The sequence below is a fragment of the Microcaecilia unicolor genome, chromosome 4, assembly GCF_901765095.1.
Source record: "Microcaecilia unicolor chromosome 4, aMicUni1.1, whole genome shotgun sequence".
Classification (NCBI taxonomy): Eukaryota; Metazoa; Chordata; class Amphibia; order Gymnophiona; family Siphonopidae; genus Microcaecilia; species Microcaecilia unicolor.
This window is the reverse complement of record NC_044034.1, coordinates 372662995-372684641: the sequence shown is the minus strand read 5'-3', so window position 1 is coordinate 372684641 and position 21647 is coordinate 372662995. Positions and strand designations below refer to the sequence as shown.

The 21647-nt window shown below is 45.0% G+C and overlaps 1 protein-coding gene across 2 annotated transcripts in view; it reads left to right on the top strand.

The window, feature by feature from the left end:
• Positions 1-531: 531 nt before the first annotated feature.
• The window catches only part of ARX (aristaless related homeobox), a 33232-nt gene continuing 12116 nt past the window's right edge, over positions 532-21647 (top strand). Inside the window, exons 1-5 of one of the 2 annotated variants that reach the window (XM_030202371.1) lie at positions 532-733; positions 1368-2058; positions 4057-4102; positions 6582-6916; positions 8647-9459. In XM_030202371.1, the coding sequence (XP_030058231.1) occupies positions 562-733; positions 1368-2058; positions 4057-4102; positions 6582-6916; positions 8647-8896 (1494 nt within the window). In that variant the 5' untranslated portion in view covers positions 532-561 and the 3' untranslated portion in view covers positions 8897-9459. Of the gene's footprint in view, positions 734-1367; positions 2059-4056; positions 4103-6581; positions 6917-8646; positions 9460-21647 lie in introns of those variants that run through there. The other variant, XM_030202372.1, reaches the window with a different exon arrangement.

Genomic DNA, 21647 nt, shown 5'->3' with positions numbered 1-21647 from the left:
TCAGACTGTGTCAAATAAACACGATTTTCAATGTTATAACTTTAGACGCGCACAACGAAACGTGCAAAGGAAATCATGTTTACAAACATAAGAAAATGTAACAATTCTCCGCACCCCACCCCGATGCATGTGTGTTGCTTTGGCTTTTTTGTTTGTACAACACATACTGACTGAAATTACTAACCGTCTTGTTGTTCAATTCCAGGGATTTCTACCCCCCATTTTGCTCATTAAAAATGAACAGAATTCGGGGAAGTCCATTATCTGAGAAACTGAGCTGGAAATGGAGAGGAAAGTTTGCAAAGCGACGCGCAGCACATTTCTGAAAGAGCTCGGAAGGGTGGGGGGAGAGGGGGGAGGGACGGCTCCAGGTCCGGACCGGCCGATCCGCTCCGGGCTTTGCCCGTGCTCGCCCAGCCGGGCCGCCGGGCTCAGCCAATCAGCGCGCCCGGTGCAGCACGTGGCGGAGAGGGGCAGAAGAGCGCAGCGCCGGCTGCTCAGTGCACTTGTTCGTGCTGTCCGGATCCGGAGCGGGGACCCGGGCACCGATCCGGCGGCAGCATGAGCGCCCAGTACTCCGACGAAGCGGGCGACAGGCCCGACTGCAAAAGTAAATCGCCAACTTTACTGTCTTCCTACTGCATCGACAGCATCCTGGGCCGGAGGAGCCCGTGCAAACTGCGCCTGCTGCCCCCCCTGCCCGCCCGGAGCGAGCCCGACAAGCCGCGCGCAGGTAAGGGGATTGAGGGGGGGAGAAAGACGCGCATTTCCTTCCGAACTGCAGCCGTCTCAGCTTCCACTTTTACAAACAAACAAAAAAAAACAACTAAAGCAAAAATTATACCGAATTGGCAGTTTGCAGCTTCGGAAATACAGAGCAAAATGGGAAAGTTTTCTAACAATTTGAAAATGCTGTTAAACCGTCTATTTTATGCTATAACCTAGAATATTTCATGCTGACAATAATACGTGAAAGAGAATTGAGGGCTGTAAGTTTGGGAAGCGAAAGACAGACGGGCGCATTTTGCTTGTCACTTGGGAAGAGTGGCTTCAGTATCTGTGGTGGAAGACGAACTGGGGGGGGGGAAGGGGGGGCACCTCGTTCCACAGCTTCATTTCATATATATATCAGGTCATTTATAGGTAGAGGAATATTGATTCATGGCTCTTGTATCTGTTAATATTCCTGCTATGGTGTATATTGGACTGGGCACTTGTGCACCGTATTGACTGTATTGCACGTCCCTATATCTGGCAGTCTATAGCTCTGCTCGTGCATTACCTACAAAGTTGAAACTAGTGACCCTGTGCACTATTTCCAGATGTTTGCACTTCCTGCACTAACTGTCCTTCTCTGTCCCCTCCAGGTTCCCCCAAGGGTGGAGGCTCCTTGGACGCAGAACTGCATTTGCCCCCGAAGCTGCGGCGGCTGTACGGTGGGTTGGGGGGCGGCCGCTCGCTGGCGCTGCCTCCAGGCCCGGCGGGGGCTCCGCGGGAGCAGCGGCTGCTGCTGCTGGGCTCGGCCGGTGACCCGAGCTGGGACGGGCCGGGGCTGAAGATCAGCCAAGCGCCGCAGGTCAGCATCAGCCGTAGCAAGTCGTATCGCGAACACAGTGCCACCTGCAGGCGAGAGGAGCACGCGGAGCCCTGCGCCGGGCTGGCCGAACGAAGGGGGGCGCCTGAGGCCGGCGGGACAGATCCAGAGGAGCCGGACGAGGACGAAGAGGAGGAAGACGACGAAGGGGACGAGGAGGAGGAGGGAGAGGAGGAGGAAGAGGAGGAGGAAGTCTGCGATGGGGGCCCTGTACAGCCCCAGCAGCCCCAGCCGGGGCCCGGGGATGGTCCTCAGCTCTCCCCCAAGGAGGAGCTACTGCTTCATGCCTCCGACGGGGACCCCAAGGACAGCGAGGACAGCGTGTGCCTGTCGGCGGGCAGTGACTCGGAGGAGGGCATGCTGAAGAGGAAGCAGCGTCGCTACCGTACCACCTTCACCAGCTACCAGCTGGAGGAGCTAGAGAGAGCCTTTCAGAAGACTCACTACCCCGACGTCTTCACCAGGTAGGAGGGGACACAGCCCCCAATAAACTCCAGGGGAGCAAAGACCACCAAGTCACCTGCAGTGGGAAGGAGAGGGAGGGCTAGAACGAACCCCCAATGCTCACTACCCAGAGGGGGGGAGAGCACCCCTCCCCATGTATTAACTGTGCTCAGGTTTCTGGAAAAGGGTGGGGGGTTTGCTCTTCCCACTTTTAATTTGTAAGCAAAAAGGGTTTCTTTAACTTTTTTAAGTCCCCCCCCCCCCAAATGTGGCAGGATTTAACACCCTACATCAGCTGTTGGGGCCCAGAGAGAGTTTTTCCCTTGCAGGACATGGTAATGTGCCTCTCCAGTGGCTATGTAGACTGTGCCTGGTGGTCATCTGGCCTCAGAGCTTGTTGGCAGTAAGGAGAAGGCTAACTTTTCATTAGTGCAGATTTGGAAGCGGGGGATGGGCTGAGTAGAGCTCTTTACTTTTAGCTGGGGTGGGGGGATTAACTGGCACAGGACTGCTGAGGTCAGTGCCAAAGGGAAATTTACACTCTGCAGTGTCCCCTCCCCCCCTCCCCAGAGGCTGCCTAGATATCAATTAATACAGTTTCCCAAGTGCAATTTAAAATCCCACCCTAGAGGCTAAATTGTCAAGTCCAAACCTGTTTCATTTAGGGACATTTCTTTCTTGAGAAACTCCAGATTAATGCTATTTATTTAGGAGTTGCACTGGTTGGGGGGACAGGGACATCTCTGGAGCTTACAAACACTTAGGAAGTTTTGTCCAAAGTGAAGGTGTGAAATCTTTATTGGGGAGGGGGCTCTTCTGGTTCAGAGGCAGGATCAGGCCACAGCTAAAGGCCCAGGGACAGGGGCAGAAAGCAGCCCCAACCCCCAAATCCTTCTGTCAGGGTTGGAGTTTCATTCTTAAATTCCAATTCCTGAATATAACAGGCCAGAGCTAAATCCAAACACACGGGCACCACTTTCAGATCCAGCCCAGTAAGCGAGAGAGAGACAATTTTTCTGTTGCCTGGGTTTATCTAAACGTTTTAAGCATTTTTTTTCTTTACTGAATAGTGTTGAGAAAGGATTTTACAAGAGCAAAAACCCAGAGAAACAGAAAGAGCCAACTTGGGCCTGGCAGTAGACGGGGAAAGTTGTAGCATTGCAGAGAGAGAGAGAGAGAGAGAGAGAGATGCAGGGGAACGAGTGTTTGTTCGTTTTCCGTCTGCTTTTAGGAAACGAAGCCCCGAATTTTGTCTGTGCATTGGAAAGCCAGGAACTCCCGGGCCAGAGCCACAGGGCAAATGCGCTTGTCGTCTGCTTTGCCTGGCCGGAGAAAGTTGGTGCTGACTGAGCGCCTCAGCTCCAAATATTGTTCTCGGCTGCTGACGCCTTTCATTTTATCCAAGTGAGAAGCAATTATGCACTTAGGCTGCTCATATTTTTAGGTTAACAGATTCCGAGCGATTTTATGACATGTTAATGGCTGTAGATTTCCCTTAATTGTTGCAAGAGCGAGGCGGCGGAGGGTAGCGTTTTAGCTAAATTGACTTCCGCTGTGGTGTGTGGAGCAGGCAGTGTTTAGTTGTTCTGGTTTTATTTGTTTTGTGTTTTAACTAGAAAGTGTAAAGGCGTTTTAACGCAGCGATGCAACTGAGGGAACCCCAGTCCGTGCACGGTCCAGAAAGTTTATGTCCGGGCATTGCACGCTTTTTACACGTTTTTTTTTTTTCAATGTTTAAAACGCAGCCATGCAACTGAGGGAACCCCAGTCCGTGCACGGTCCAGAAAGTTTATGTCAGGGCATTGCACGCTTTTTACACGTATTTTTTTTAATGTTTAAAACGCAGCCATGCAACTGAGGGAACCCCAGTCCGTGCACGGTCCAGAAAGTTTATGTCCGGGCATTGCAGGCTTTTTACACGCATTTACTCTCACATACTTGGAGCTGGGCCTGAAGTGTGTGATTGTGTATGGCCCACCGGAACCTGCCACTGATTTTCCTGTCTGTCTCCCCTGCAGGGAGGAACTTGCCATGCGGTTGGATCTTACCGAGGCCCGAGTGCAGGTGAGTCCCGGGCAGGGTGGGGGGGGCGACGCTTGCTTGGTCTGGGGGTGGGGGGAGGGCCCGGGCAGAGCAAAAGCAGCAACTGTCTGCGGCTCCTTTTCCTCCAAACAATCCAGAACCAGTATCAGTCTGCTTGTTAGCAAAGTGTAGAGATTTGGGCTGTGATTGAGTCATAAAAGCACACTTAGGACCAGAGCAAACAGAGCGATTTGGAGGCGAAATGCTGTTTGATTTGTCCTGTGTCCCGCTAATGCTATTTGATTTCCCATTTTTGATAGCAATAAGCCAGCATTGATGGAATAGCCCAGTGAGTGCCTGCAATGCTATTAAAGGTGTTTGCAGTCCCTACTGGAGTTGCATTTGCTAAGCGAAGGCTCATAACCAAAGAGACGATAAACATTGGACTGTCCTGACTGCCAACAGAAAACAGATGTCTCCCGGGTCTGAAGCTGAGCAAATCACTTTACAGTTACAAAGATAAAAGCATAATAAATTCCATATGGCTCATTTAATACAGAACAGCTTCTTGCATTAGACGGGCTAATGATGAGATTTCTCCCCTCCTCTCTGTTGACACATTTCCCCATTGTCAAACAGAGATGTGACAGCGAATCCGCTTTTTTTTAGGTCTGAGGAGAAAGTCGTGGGAAAGTTAAATAAGTTCGAAAAAAAAGGAAAATAACCCCCCCCCCCCCGTCTTCTATTCTCTGCAGAAAATGTAATTAAGTGAATATGAATTGTAAGCCCCCCTCCGCCCCCCCCCCAACACACACACACACTTTAGCGGCGGGAAGGGAGGGGGGACCTCGTTTTGTGCGCGTTAGTAATACGGTTCTGTAGTTCGGGTATTTGCTGTTAATGTTCGAGAGAGGTTTTCACAGATGCTTAAAAAAAAATGATTAAAAGAAATAAGATCCTTAAAGACTCAGGAGCAGAGCTGGTGGGGGAAAAGGCCATTATAATACTGAACTAGAAATTTCTCGGCTATAGTAAAAGTCGTCTTTTTTTTCGGGGGGTTTTTCCCCCGTTTTTTTGTTTTTTTTTTTTTGCAATTTAGAAGTCTGTAGTTTTTCTGATTTGTACTTACAAGAATCCCTGAAAATAATTGATCCGCTCTGATTTTTGGTTACATACCTATTAAATTGTTGGAAACCAAATTACTGCAAAAAAAAAAAAACCCAAATCAAGTCTGAGTTGTATTGGATAAATAGCTTTTTCTTTTAAACCGTTCATGTTTTAAATGTTGCATCACCCGCGGAAATATGCTTTAAAGATTTTACATAGTCGTGGTAAAAAAAAACAACAAAAAAAAGAATGTTGCCCGTATTGGGATATAAAATTTGAATGTATTTTCTCTAAACAAGGTAACTGTGAAAACGCCTCTTCTGTTTTTATTTTGAATAATATTGGCTGATTTTGCCTGCTCTTTTTTTTTTTTTGCACCATTACTAGGATTTTGTGCAAACAGACCTCTCAATGTAAGAGGGGGAAAAATCAATGCTATGGGTTAGAGGTTTCTATAACAGCTGTTGGGTAATGTTTGATTTACCTCTGCAAATGCAGGACAGAGAGAAAGTTGCCCACTGCAAGACCTCTTCCATTTTCAACCTGCTGCTTTCATTACAAGCAATGGACTGAGTATGATTTTACCTTTTCTTAGACCCTAGAAGCAGTTCCCATCCTACGGGTACAAATAATTACACCAGTTCTTTTAAATAAAAATGGCCTTTTTTTTTTTGCTCGAGGGGTGCACCGTGGTGACGTAATTAATATTTATCAAAATGTGATTCGTTGTTAATTAAACCCGCTTTTATTTTCTATAAATACATATTCATGTTTTGTTTTGTTGTGTCATTGGAGGAAACAGAACAAAATAACAAAAAAAAATCAAACCCCCCAGAACCTAAGCGACATGTCATTCGATTTTCACTGGGACTAAGCAGGTCCCACCTGTGTCATTCTGTTGCTCCTGGATAACCATCTCTCGGTTGATACAGAGGTGAACAAATGAGGTCCCTGCTTGCGCTGTACTTTTTCCCCCAGGAGCTGTTGAGAAAGTTAACCCCCCCCCCCCCCCCCATTGTCAGCAGCTCTGCCATCAGTGCTGAAACTCTTTGCCACCCCGGTGAACAGGTTGCAAGCATTAAAATGTCCTTGTTTCCTCTGAGATCCTATGCAAGATTTGACATTTCCCTCAGCGCTTCCGACCCTTTAATATCTATAGGCTGCCCCGGAATCTCCCAGCCAGCGCTTATTCCAACCCCCTGATTACGGGATTTTCCTGGACTTTAGCTAACGCATTGCTCTTTCTACTCGGGAAGCTGAAACTTCTAGGAAGTGTGTGTTAGATTGGGAGGTACCGCCTTTCTGTTGTGTGTTGCAACTAGAACTGGACTGCAAGGTGTCCCCAGTAGCCTGTCCTAGCTCAGCCCAGGGTCCCCAGTTTGCACTTCATCAACTCGTGTGTTTTGGCTTTCAGGTCTGGTTCCAGAACCGCAGAGCCAAGTGGAGGAAGCGCGAGAAGGCTGGAGCTCAGAGCCACCCTCCAGGCTTGCCTTTCCCGGGCCCCCTGTCGGCGACCCATCCGCTCAGTCCATACCTGGATGCCAGCCCTTTCCCTCCTCATCACCCTGCCCTGGACTCAGCCTGGACTGCGGCCGCTGCTGCTGCCGCCGCTGCTGCTGCCTTTCCCAGTCTACCTCCTCCTCACGGCTCTGCAGCTTTGCAACCCAGTGGCACCCCGCTAGGACTGAGCACTTTCCTGGGAGCAGCTGTATTCCGGCATCCGGCCTTTATCAGCCCTGCATTTGGCAGGTAACAAGGTTTCCCTTTGTTCATTTTCCAAAGCGATGTAGTAGGAGAAAGCGTTAGACCGTGCTCTAAAAAGCCAGAAAACAAACGGGGTGATTCCTTAGGAAAGCAGCAAGTTTGGGGATAGAGACCGAGTTTAGCTAGGACTTTAATAGGGGGGAAATGAAGGAGGAAGGAATTCCTGAGTAGGGATCCCAGTTAAAGATCTTGAAACGACCATGTCCAAGTTTGTACTGGGGGTGTGGTGACCCTGGGGAGGGGGAACTCCGTAGCCCGACCTGGCCTCCATGGCCTGTACAAGGTAACTCAACAGCAGACAACCTAATGGAAACGCAAAGCCAAGTCACGAAATAAAATACAGGGAATTAGGCATGGAAAGAAACGTTGCATTAGAAAGGGCAGTGAAAATAAAACTGGTCCTCCATCCGTCAACTTTTTAAAGAGAACAAAGCAAGAATAGATTTATCCAACTGAGAAACCACTTAACAAAAATCATCTCCTGGAGCTGATAAGAAAAACCCCACCGTAAAATTTTGTTCCAATAAAATTAACCAGCTCATATATCACATTGTAGTGAGTGAGTCAGTTCACCTAATGGAACAAGTGATGTTACACTGCTGTCAACCCCCCTGCTAAGAACGATGATTTCACAGTTTATCTCTTTTGTAACATTAGTGCAATCTTTTTGCTGGGTTTTTTTTTTCCTGACAACAAATTGAAACGAGAAATGTAAAAGCTTGCTAACAGCAGCCTGGATAATGCGCTATAAGATTAAAATAAGCGTGAAAGAGAAATTGAAAATTCGGTGCTGTCTGATGCAGTCAAGTTGCAAAGATGACATTTTCAGCATTGTACCTGTTCGGTGCTTTTGTCCTTTTAAAGCTGTTGAAAATGTTAAGAAAAGTTAAAAAAGCAGAGAGGCTTTGAGGCCCAATAACAAATCCTTACTGGAGCATTTAGATAGAAATGGTGTAAAAAAAATGTGTGTGTTTTGTTTAAACCCTAACAGAGCCTGGACTTAAGAGGCAGAGGTCTAATACTGCACAGTTTTAAAACATTTTTAACAGACACCAGTATCAAACCTAGTTGCCAACAGTGAATAATGCAAATGATCACAGCTATAAGTGCTAGTGTGTGTGTGTGTGTGTGTGTGGTGGGGGGGGGGGGGGCAGATGCAGGATTCAGAGAGACGAAAGAGAGCCGGGGGGGGGGGGGGGAGGCGTTGAAAACGAAAACTGTCATTTAGCCCTCTAAATCATTCTGTGCCGCTGAGCGAGGGCAGCAGTGCTCTTAAGGAAGGAATGGGGTAAAAGAAACTTGAAATAAAGTTCACTCCACCATTGGGGGAGGGGGGGGGGACAGTTAAAACTGTTCTTGTAGTCTGTGTAGGAATTGGGGTATTTGGAAAGATAGCCTGGGGGGGGTCGTCTTGTTTTTAATTTAATTTTGAAATTTCTGTGCTTAAGTCTAAATGCGTAAACCGCCAATCTATTCTTTAGTACTGTGGAGGGGTTGTCATCTACAAATATAGTCGAGAGATGCCTTTAGCGTTAATAGCAATGTGTGGGGTACAAATGCAATAGATAATTACAAAATAATAAGAGATCCACGTTGTAAAAATCGTACAGAGTCAGCGGTACTAGAGCCGAAGACTAGGCAAGCCTGGCTCAGCCAGACCAGGTCTAAGCTAGTTAGGAGCAGGGCTCTGACCGGCCTCTCTGCTCTCCTTGCAGGCTCTTCTCCACCATGGCTCCCCTGACCGGCGCTTCTACCGCAGCCGCCGCCGCTGCCCTCCTGCGGCAGCCCAGCCCTGCCGTGGAGGGCGCGGTACAGGCGGCCGCCTTGGCCGACCCGGCCACGGCCGCAGCGGACAGACGAGCTTCCAGCATCGCCGCTCTGAGACTGAAAGCCAAAGAACACGCGGCTCAGCTCACCCAGCTGAACATCATGCCCGGGGGCAGCGCTGGCAAAGAGGTTTGCTAGGGGCACCTGCCTTAGCTCCTCGGCTGCTCCTTTCCAAATTATAGCCTAACCTGTAAAAAAAGCTCTATTTTTAAACGTGCACACGGTTATTTTCCAAGGTGTTGTGGGACGGGAGAGTCGGAAGGGGGGAGGGGGGGCTGCTGAAACCGACCTCCTCCCTCACAAGTTCTGGAAATAATTGAGGCAGAGGGTACAGTGAAGGAAGGACTGTAAATTAACCTGGGCACTTAAAGGAAAGAGGGACTTTTTTTTTTTTTTATTTTAATTCTTGATCTGCACCAACCAAGGTTTTTATATCAAACCAAAGGGAATTAACTTCTAGAATATGGACTGTTTTAAGTCACTAAACTGTGATGCGTTATTCTGTACATACCATGTTGTTACATAAGAACAGAGGTTTGTATATTTGAAATGTTATAAAAAAGAAAATGCACTCACTGGAGTGTTGTAAACGTTTGTCAATCTGTAGCATTTCTTACTGTGTTGTAGCTCGTGATGTACAAATGCTTTATTTAACTTATTAACTGTAGAGGTTTCTGAAACCTTAAAAAAAAAAAAAAAGCCCTGGGGCCCTTAACTCTGTGTCATAGTGTTGCTGTCATCACGTCTCCTGCTTACCGGCTGGGAAAAAGTACCCCACTCAGAAAAAGAAAGAAAGCAAAACACAGATATATGTTTAAGAAAGTACGTGTAATAAATCAATTATCACATGTGCCACAGTCACAACCAGCACAGACGAAAACCACTGTTTAGCAAGTTACAGTGTACCTAAAAGTGTTATGGAGAAAATATACCAACTCCTGCCAGTCCCTTGGAATATTGTCAATAAACAAAAATTTGTAACAAAGAATATCAGTGAAAAATAATATAGTGGGCTCAATTAATAAACCTGCATTAAAAAAACAATGCAGGACGTTTTAGCCAAATCTCTTCGTCCTGATATCCACCTCCAGCCATAGGAGCCAACCTTGAAAAATTATTGGGGTTGCTAAACCCCCAAAAAGCAATGACCTCAATGGTTGTCTTCACCCACTCAGCTCCAAACAGCTGCATTTTGAAAGGTGCTACTCGGTTTGTACACAATTAAAACTCCCAACACGTGTTTTAATTTGTTGGTCTAAAATGCCCAGTTTGTGGTGTTTTCTGATCAGAAGCTTGGACAACGCGGCTCTTTATTAGTTCGGACTCCGAAAAGGTTAATTCGAGTGTGTTTCTTACAAATGCAATTGGGTTGATTAACTATTCCAAACCAACTTGTAAAAAAGCTGTCTATATATATGTATAGCTGGTTATATTAAGGAACAGAGGGGGAGGTAGTTAATTGGTTTCAATTTACAGTAATTATAGCACAGGGCAAAACTAAGCGTGACGTGATCTAGGTTGTCTGAGGACGAACAAAGGCTGTTGATGCCTCTGTTGTCGTCAGCTGGTCCCTGCTGCCTTTTTCTGACCAGGGCTGAGCCCTGCCTACCTCTGGGGTTTTTATTTTTTCTTATTGGGATAAAGTTACTGTTCTGGAAAAGGATGAAACCTCGTTGGCTGCATCCTTTCCAGCTCGCAATATGTCCTGTCTAACCTGTTTAATTCTTGTTTTGACCATTAAGTTAAATCCCGACTTATCTTGCTCTAGGACCTTTTGCTTTTAATAACTCCAGGCGCTCAGGGGTAGGTGTTAGCTCTCTGGGTGCTGCTCCCATTTCTTCACCTTATACAGGTGAGGTGTATAACCGATGTTGCATGTTCAAGAGTTGGCTCCTTTGCACAGAAGTACGTTTCTAGACACTAATCATGAAAACTAGTAGAGACAGCAGGTTTGTCTTTGAACTCTAAGGACACGGTTTAGGTTGCTTAGACGGAGCTCAAGCAGGACAGCAATATTTTGGATGCAAAAAGTTAGACGAAACCTTACACTTTTGGAGAGCAGACACCCGACACCCCGTTAGATCAGCCGAGGGTGCCCGCCACATCCCATCAGCAATTCGGGTGGTTCACCCAGTCCAGCTTTTTTTGGAGGAAGGAGGGGCAGCGTCCTGCCCAACTTTTCCCTCTCCTGAATCTAAATTCAAGCGAAAAGTACTGATTACACCTTTGGCCACCCTGTTCCCTAAACATTTATTTTTGGGCTAACTTTAGAGAAAGCTGTTCTGTCCCTCTTTCTCTATCAATTTTCCTTAGCTGCCAGTCGGATCCTGCAGCAGTAACAGTATAATTCTCCAGTTTAATGAACTCGTCTTTTTTTTTTTTAGCCATTTTTTCCTCATTTGACCCTTCCATGGAGCAGAAGCAAACTGCGTGAAATTACCTCCAAGGATTACATTTATTACTGGCTAATCTAAAGCTTTTCGCCTTGGTTTACAAACTCTTAATCCTGGGGGGGGGGGGGGGGGGGGGGGGGGGGGGTTGTAACGCCGCAGACGAGTCAGATTCAAGGCCTCCCATTCTTTCAACTTTTCTCCAGCTGGATAGAGCTAATTCTACACTTAATATTCCCCATAAATATCAGAACCCCCTCCCCTGACTTCCAGCAAGTCCATATTAAACATTTGACATGTCACGCATGACAGACTCGCAGTGTCTTTTCAAAGAAGCATTAAAGCAAAGAAACCAATTTTCCCCCTCCTTCCAAACCTCCCCAAGTGCTGAATGATGGGGTTTTGAAAGAGCCACTGGAGCGTACTTAGGGGATTTTATGAGACTTTCCAGAATGATTTAATCTTATTGTGACCATTATTAATGAATGGCAACTCAATTTGGCCCTAATACCTGGGAACGTTTCCTAGAATGCAGAAGGACCCTGCCCCCCCCCCCCCTCCGTCTCCCGTCCACTGGCTAGGAAAACCTTGAACCCAGTACAAGTGCTATAAGCAGGGATCCAGCCAGCTGTTCTCCCATTCAGAGGCCACTTAATCTTCCCAAGACGGGATGGTAGCCTTGAGGCTAGTGCAAGACTTGAGAGAAGTTACAGGCTGAAGACAGATCCGGCTGTCTTGGAAGATGGGCCACACAGTAAATATGCCCTAAATACACCTCCCCCAGCTGCCTTTCAGGATCATTTTTGGTTTTCAGGAGAAATACATCCACAAAGGGCTGAATTGCATTTCGTGGTGGTATAAAAAAAATGTGGAAATTATACAATAAAGCTGTATTTCTGCTTAGGTTGTGCGATTCTGCACATTAAGAAGAAAAAGGAGAAACCCTCATCTTGCCAATGTATACTTTTTGATACGAAGGTAAAATAATTCAGCCTTTCTATATATATATATACACACACACACACACACCACACTTGGGGTACACGAATTAGAGTTCCTTAAAGACACGCAAGAATTAACGATTGGTTTAATCTTCATAATTGAAAAGGCGACCTCATACAGTAACCAAAAAGGTGAATTTCTTAACGTAGCTCAGGGGCACTGATTTTTTTTTTCATATTATTCTATGGGGTTTGGAAAGTGGAAGTGGGTTGTATTAGGGACAGCAGGTGGTGGACACAGGATCCCAAACCCCTCCCCCCCAACCCTCCATAGTGCTCAGTTTTTAGCACTGCTGGTTATCAATAGAAATCAAACAAAATAAAACATGGAAAAAAAATAAGATGATACCTTTTTTTTGTTGGACATAACTTAATACATTTCTTGATTAGCTTTCGAAGCTGAACGGTGCAGTTTCAGAGTTAATTTCACTGCTCTGGAGACGTAGGATTACAACGGTCCCAACTACTGCTTGGAGTAAGTGACACAAAGAGGCGTATTTTCAAAGCAATTAGACGTACAAACCTATAGAACTTTGTAAGCCGAAGTGCTTTGAAAACGAGCCCCCAAATAGATCCATTTTACTATTTCCTAGATCTGACACGATTTCTTCCCTCACCTTAACACCAAACTTAAATGCATGAAATATTGACGTTCAAAAGAGTTGTGTTTTTTTTTTTTTTTTACCTAAATGGATTTTTTTTGCCCGAACCCCACCAGAAAGAGAATTCTGTTTCAACGGATTTGAAAAGGCTCCCAGGCCCTTATTAAGGCCGTGACTTTAGTTACACATTCTCACCTCACGGAAAAAGCTTTCTAATTAAGAAGCGCTCCTGAAACCTCGGTAAAAGCCCTGCTCATTCCTGCACAAGGAGCTATTTTGTTAACCCAGGGGGTTATTACTCTGGTCCCTTATTAGGGTCTACACACTACTGCCAAGCAATCCTATAACCTTCTGAAAAGAAGTTTACCTCCCTGCTATAAAACCAGTAGTGGTATTTATACTGTGCAATAATTAATGTATTACTTGAATCCACTAACAGGTTCATTTTATCTCCGCACAAAACCTCGAGTCTGCTTCTACCTCCTTTGGTGCTGTTCAAGTGAATGGGGGCCTGCTAGTGCTCGCCTTAATTCCCAGCTCGTTCTGCTCTCATCCAATTAGTGCAGTGTATTAAGCGGTTTATCATCTCATAGTCAGCTATTGAGAGAAACAAGGCGAACACTTTGCAATAGAGCCCTGCTCTCCTTTGACACCCTCAGGTACTTACATATTCCACTGTGCTATGAATAATAGGGGAAGAATAGAGCGCTAATTCCCTCATCAAAGGCTGCCTTGTCTGCTGCTTCCCTCAACAACAGCATTCGGATCAAAAGAAAAGCAATAAAGCTTAGCATAACAAAACGAAACCTACTTATTAGCTTAGTGGTTAAATTAATGCAGAGTCGCTGCTATTCAAAACCTAGGTTTGAAAACAGCCTCCATGAACCTACTGCTGCTGCTTTCGACATGAAGGAATTTTAATCTCAAATCTGAAGCTGCTGAAGTTCCATCTATTAAACGACTCCAAGGCAGCAATTAAGAAATATTTAGTTAATATGCAGACATGACAAGGGGATTGACCAAAGGGGCTGGGTACAGGGAGGGTCCCTTCGTCCTTACAGTTCCCCTTTCAACTGCAAAAGTGTTGTTCCCTTTTTTTTTTTTGGCATGTCCCCAAAGCAGGGCTGGCATGTATTTTAGCTGAAATGCTGGCTGTGAACAGTGACTTTTGCATGTTCTCCATTCCCCTCTTGTTACCTCCCCAGGCAACCAAGCAGTTTATTTCATAGTTACAATGAAGAGGGAGGGGAACCCTACATCAGTTCTAAAATGAAGCAGTTGCCAACTTTTACCTTCCCAGGACCACAGTCCTCCCAGTGATCTGGTCTCTTTAGCTGACCATTGGCTGCCTTTAAAACAAAATCTTGATCATTGGTTTTTAGAACTCGATTCTGTTCTAATTCACACCTGCAGAAGTGCAGAAGGTTTTTGAAACCTTGTCTGTTTGCTACAGGGGGACCATCTCTGATCTGCCTTAGATCATGGGCCACTAACGTGACACCCAATGACGTTTGCTACAAAACATACTTGGTCTCAACCTTCGTACTCTTAGGTCATTGTGTTACATAGTAACATAGTAGCTGACGGCAGAAAAAGACCTGCACGGTCCATCCAGTCTGCCCAAGAAGATAAATTCATATGCGCTACTTTTTTATTTGTACTGTCCTCTTCAGTGCACAGACCGTATAAGTCTGGCCAGCCCTATCCCCGCCTCCCAACCATCAACCCCGCCTCCCACCACCAGCTCTGGCACAGACCCTATAAGTCTGCCCAGCACTATCCCTGCCTCCCACCACCGGCTCTGGCACAGACCGTATAAGTCTGCCCAGCACTATCCCTGCCTCCCAACTACCAGCCCCAGCACAGACCGTATATGTCTGCCCAGCACTAGTCCCACCTCCCACCACCAGCTCTGGCACAGACCGTATAAGTCTGCCCAGTACTATCCCTGCCTCCCACCACCAGCCCCAGCACAGACCGTAGATGTCTGCCCAGCACTAGCCCCGCCTCCCAACCACCAGCTCTGCCACCCATTCTAGGCTGTGTCCATGGTTATAAAACCATGTGGGATTCCTCTTTAACATAGATTAGGGCAGCAGAGATCTGGCCTGTTTGCAGGCTGTGTTATAGGCTTCTGCTGATCTCAGGGGGTTCTGTACTCTCCCCCCCCCCAGGTCTTCTAAAATATGGGAACTCTATTTCTATCACGGAAGTAACCACTTAAAAAAAAACTACTACAATGTCTATGCTCTCAAACTTCAAAAGGAACCAGCTATGCGCCTAGTAGCCAGCTCTGTGGGTGCTTGAGCCACCCCACCCCAATATTGAGAAAACTGTCCAGGGAGAGGTTGTCTATTGAGTTTAGCACCACTGAGCATTTTGAAAAATTAGCTTCTATGGCTGTGCAACCCCCCAAGGTGATCTGCAATGTCTCAAATGAAAGCTTAATAAGCAGCAGAACTCCCTCTGCAACACCCGTTACATTTTACCACGACACATGGGCCATTTTCAAATCCAGACCAAAACGTTGAATGTGTTTCTTACCTGTTAATTCCCTTTCCTTGATTTATGCTAGACCAGTCCAGACCTATGTTCCTTTACTAGGGGATGGAGGCAGAGACTTGAAGATTCCAGTTACATCATCAGTGTATTAAGTGGTACAGCCAGAAACATTCCATAGAAACTGCCATATTTTAAAAGGTCACAACTTAACATTACACACACACGCACACACACACACACACACACACACACACACACACACACACACACACACACACACACACACACACACACACAGGTACTAAGTACATAAGTAATGCCATACTGGGAAAAGACCAAGGGCCCATCAAGCCCAGCATCCTGTCCCCGACAGCGGCCAATCCAGGCCAAGGTCACCTGGCAGCTTCCCAAACGTAATTCTATACATGATATTCCCGAAACTGTGGATTTTTTCCAAGTCCATTTAGTAGCCGTCTATGGACTTGTCCTTTAGGAAACCGTCCAAACCCTTTTTAAATTCTGCCAAGCTATTTAGTTAATGCAAGTGATGTAATAGTTAACATGCACCAGTCAGCCTAAGTCTGCATGAAACAATTCCTGATGTTTCTAAACCTGGGTGCAGGCAACAGAGCAAAATAATTTATCTGAAACATCTTACAGAAATCTCAAAACTTGTGACCGTAACGGAACGGAACGTAACATGCACAATTTCAGGAAGGATAATTATTTCCTGCCAGTATCTTAAAAGTTCTAGGCAGATTATAATACTATATCTATTAGGTATATCTAGAATGTCCTATAAAGAAAACCCATTAAGATGATTAAAAAAAAACTTCTGAAGTAAATACACTAAACAGTCTGCCGAGAGGACCAGCAGGTGCAAACTCTACCCAAATGTGCCTGATAGTGAATATATGTAATTTAAAAGAATAGAAAACTATCATTAAAGAAAAATAATTTGTAAAAACTATAGAAATTCTGAGTACATTTTCAGTTAGGAGGGAAGTTTCTAGCTCATGTCTATTCTCTGCTGCTCTTAGGCCCTATTTTCTGTTCTCTCTGTACTTGCTCCCTTGGTTCTCTCGTCCTTCAGTACTATTTATGCTAACCATATCTATCTCCCTACACCAAGAATCCAGTCCCAAATCTGAGCCTGCTTGTCTGACATCTCCACCTGGGTGTTTGTCACTTTAAACTTAACATAGCTAAGATGGAACCCCTTATCTTTTCCCTCCAAACCCACTTCCCCTCTTCTTTTGTCTTGGTGGATACCTTTCATTCTTCTAAATGATCTCAGCTCATAACCTCAGAGTGATCTTTAACACCTCCCTCTCCTCTATGTACATCCAAAACACACTGCTAAAAAATGTGTCATCTCTTTCTTTCTGAGTATGTTGCCAAAACATTCATCCATGTTCTCATCACCTCCTGCTTAGACTACTGCAACCTACTCTTTGCAGGTCTTGCAGAGAACTTTCTTTTTCTACTATAATCTTTTCATGATGCTATTGCATGACTTATCTTCCTTCAGTATCACTGTGACCACATAAGCCTTCTTCTTGAGTCGTCATTTTGGCTCTGCAGCAGATTTGAGATATAGTTCAAGCTTCTATTGCTCAGCTACAAATGAACTCATTCTGCAACTCCTATATTTTTTTTCTCCCTTGTGAACTTTGTCCATTTGGCAAGTCAGTTTTATCTACATTCTTCTCCACTACTAAGTCTTGACTCTGCTGTTTCACTTTGCTGCACAGTTTGTGTGGAACACACTTCCAGAATCAGGGTGTAATGCTTCCTCTTTGGCCATTTTCAAATCCAGACCAAAGAGTCGAAACATTTTCTTACCTGTTAATTTCCTTTCCTTGATTGCTGTGAGACCATTCCAGACCTATGGGTTATGTCCCCCTACTAGAGGACGGAGGCAGAGACTTGAAGATTCCAATGACATCATCATTGTAATAAGTGGTGCCGCTAGGAACATTCCAGTATGTCAATGCTAAAGCCACTCGAGAGTAACCAAATAATTAACAGGAACAATAAGAGAACCAAACTGAATCTGGATCAGAAACTCCATAGGGCTACCTTTGCAGGGACAGTTCAGACAAGTGGCATACCTAGGACTCAGGAACCTAGCAAAACTTTCAGTCTTCTGGTGCGGGTCCTGGACTTATTGAGCAGCACTCAATGAAAGGTCATTAACACTTTTTCACCTTCCTTATCATCCTGCTAGTCCAGTCCAGTCCTATGGGATGTACCAGAGCTTTTATCCTACCGGGTGGGAAGAAGATGCAACACTTTCCAAGACTGCCACACTAAAGGCACTTCCCTCCCAGCTAAATGGGTTGCCGAGTGTGCCAGCAGATGCAACTCTGTCCATGTACATAGCTGTCTTAACTCCAAGGAGATCATTGCACTCCTGGTAGTCCCCACCTTTTTTTCTTTTTAATAATTACACAAGTCCTTCTTTAACATCATAGGAAATACCTAATCATAAAAAGGAATAAAATAAAGCAAGAAAAATAATCATTCACCACTTATAGTCCACATCATGAGGACAAAAGTACTCGCAGGATATAAGGCAAAAAAAAGAATAATATCAAATTAACAATACCCGAAATGCATTCTGATTCCTAATATGCTCCCCAAATTGCCATTAAGCAGATGAATAAGAAGTCTCCTTATGTATAAATTTCTCAAGATACTCACAGGAACTCAAACACAGTGAAAATGCAAAACAAAAAGTAGCCCCAAAGCAAGCAACCTAGATTTTAATGCCAGAAATTGTTTCCAATGCACTCATACACTATAGGAAATGTCAGGAAAAATTAGGATCTTCTGCCCACAGAAAAGAGAGTCTTGATTTTTTAAGGTAATATTTCAAAACCAATATTTTATCAGCCTCAGAAGAGAGAGACCAGCAGGGTAGCTCTAGATGAAACACTATCCGAAGAAGCTTCAAGAAAGGTGGTTGAATTTTAATTCCCTTTCCCCATAGGTACTAACACATCCATTTCCCCTCAACCAGATTCTAAACTGAGGTCTGAGTCAAAACATAATCAAGTTTAGACAAAATAATTTGTGCAGATTGAGGAATATGCAAAACATCTTTGAAATATTTCCCAAATAATATATCTGGAGAAAGCAGTGATCAAGGAAAATTCAGTAACTGCAAATTATTCTTCCTAAAAAGATTTTCTAATGCCTCAAATTTGATATAAATCGAGACTGTTCTTGATGGCTAAAGTCTCAACTGATTGGAAAGAAATCTGAGCTTCCAAGGTAGAAAGTTGCTTATTAAAAGACTCCATAGTCTCAGAATGCTCAGCAAAGTTAGACACCACTTCATCTCAAAAGGAGCATGACCAGCTTAGTTCGCATAGCAGACCTTCAGTTCTACTTCTCAAACAGGAGTTGACATTATAGAACAGCCCTCAGATGAGATAGAAAAAACACCAACTGGGTCAACAGTATAGACGACAAATTAGATGAAACAGCTGGTCGATCTTCTTTCTTGGCACCCTCAACTCTGATCTCATAAAAGGAGGAAATGGAGTAAGGTTCACAGCGCTCAAAGACACTCCCTCAGGAAATGAGGTGGAAGCTTTCAATTTAACACCAGAACTCAATTCTGGAACAGGATGTTTATTCATAAATCCCTTCATGACTGGTGTAGAGACAGAATGAGTCTTCAGGTTTCCTTTACACTTAGCTAAGGAAATATAAGGAAAAATGAATGCATAGTTGACAAAGAAACCCAACAGGACCTATCTCCAAAGGGGCTCCTAAGGGGTGTGATGTGCCCCTTAGTTTGTACCCCTTTGGTCGCATGCCGCAGCATGGCTCAACCTTGTTGCTCCAGGTCATACAGATGACATCACAAGCTATGTCTGTGCACACACTCTACAGCAAGCCTCACTCCCCCCCCCCCCCCCCCCACCCAGATGCTGGCCTAATGGTCCTTGCCCCAGGCAGTACTGCGCAGCTCAAACTTTTTTTGGGAGCATTATGAGGTGGTAAAAACACTGATAGTGGGTGTTTGAGTTTTCAGGACCTTCCCTGATGCAGTAACGAAACATGGCCCATATCGGTTGGTCCGCTGTCATCAGATAAGTGCTTTAAATTTGCACGTTGCATATGGCTATTTGAATCAAGTGAAAAACTAATTTAAGTTAACCATTTCTCCTATAATAATGAGTGAATTTTAATAAGATATTTAAATGAATTGAATTTATAAAAGCAAACCATAATTAGTTTTGAGCTGATGAGGAGTAAAGGCAAATCATGAGATGTTGGCTCATGTGAAATGAGTTGCCACTGACGGCTCAATGAGCAGTTTGGCTAAGAATCCTCGTGATTTAATTTGTGATAAATGATGGAGCACGCACTAGGATTTTCATGTGCCTAAGACAGTGAGTCATAAAGGTTAAAAACTGGGGTCCAAAACAGGCCCGACAGGCTCCCTGTAATCCTAAACCCAGCAGAGGGGAGGCTCCGCAGCCAACCCTCATACTAGAGGAAAGTAATTCGCCTCAGACCATGTGTGTGTAAACGGCAGTCCAGATGCAAATTGACTATCATTCAATTAATTCAGCTACAGCAGGAATGAACTTTCCGAAGTGTGTACCCCTGCCTGTGGGGTGCTCCCTGCAGCATCCATGTATGACATGATGCCATCCCTGTCACACATAGTGCAAAAGGAACTGGACCTACCGGTCCCACAGTGCTGGCTAGCATGACAGATGCTCTGGGCAGTGTCACACCTGTGTAACTGCAGATACACAGCTCTCCCCCAGCTGCCCTGAGTCCAACTACAAGAGGCTTACCATCTGCTTGAGCAAGGCAAAACTGCAGTGTCTCAGCCTGACATTCTGCCCCCAGCTCCCATCTTTTTAAAATGTTAAAACTATATTCTCTTGTTAGGGAAGAAAAAGCACTAGCTTTTATTTGTTTTCAGAGCCCTGTTTTTTTTTTTTTTTTTTGGGGGGGGGGGGGGGGGGGTGAGCAGGGGGCACTTTATTCTGGGCCCCTTTATGTTTGTCTCCAGAGGCCTTGCAGCCCAGCATATGGAGTGAAGGCTTGTAGGTTGAGGTTCTGGGCCAATGAGGAGGAACTAACAAGAGTCCTCTACCTTGACTAGTTGTCTGGCTGTGACTCAGATCCTGGGAGGGACAGTTCACCTGCAGAGCCAAGAGCTGTAGACCAAGGCTAGGTGAGGCTGGCTTACAGGCTGAGAAAGAAAAACAAAAACAAAAGAGAAACTGCTGCACCAGTCCATCTGTAACATCTACTGGAGGCAGAGAAATACTGGAATGTTTCTGAGTGCACCACCTGTAGTCATCAGAATCTTCAAGTCTCTGCCTCCAACTGCTAGTAGGGGGAACATAACCCATAGGTCTGGACTGGTCTAGCAGGGTGATGAGCTTACATTTTCCATCTTGACCACTTCTCCATAATACATTCTTGTAATACTAATACAGTGCTTATATCCTGAATGTATCCACATCAGTTCAATGCGATTAAACTATCAAAACACAGGCATACTCTTCTTTGTTATGTACGTTTGCCTCAGCTAGTAAGCTCTGTGAAGTAGCAGGGACTATCTCTCACTTATATGTTATCTATACAGCACCCCATAGACCTGGTAACATGTCAGAAATAAGTAGTAGTAGCTACAAACCAATCCACCTAGAACAACCGGGAGCAGGTCAACAATGAAGCCAGCACCCAATGTCCAAGAGCAACTTCAGGAGAACGATTTTATTTGAAAGTGGGGAGTGGCTGCAATACAATTTGGAATATTTACTAAGAGAAACTGGCAAGTTGGTATTCTGAGGACTTTAGGAAGTACTGCTGCTTTTAGCCTGATTTTGTAATGATGGTTGTGTTTCTTAAGTTCATCTCCATGGCTATTGGAAGGGTCTTCAGGAGTCAAAAGTGCTTCTCACCCCATTCTATTACTGAGAAGAAAGCACTGCTCTTCAGCCAGGGGGTCCAATCTGATCTGATCAACCACCTCTTGAGAGAAGGAGAAACTGCCCTAATTGGGGAGATGCATTCACTTCTGATTACCCATCTCTCTGTGGCAAGAATTCCTGTACAAACGTAAAAGATGAGGAAAGGTTCTCGGTGATTTCAATTTCTAATAAAAAAAAAAAAAAAAGAAAGAAAAAAACCCCCTCAAGCTTCATCTGTCCTTGTAGGAATGGATGTTAACTGTAATGTGTCCTAATCCAACCCTAAGACCATTTCAAACATTCTTGACTTTGTAGGTTAGACACTTTGTCAAGAACGTTAGGAAAAGGGAAAAAAAAAGTCACTGTTTACACTGTTGAGTACCACATTTTGGACACGATTAATTGAATTATGCATGCACAAGTGGTTGAACTCAGTACCC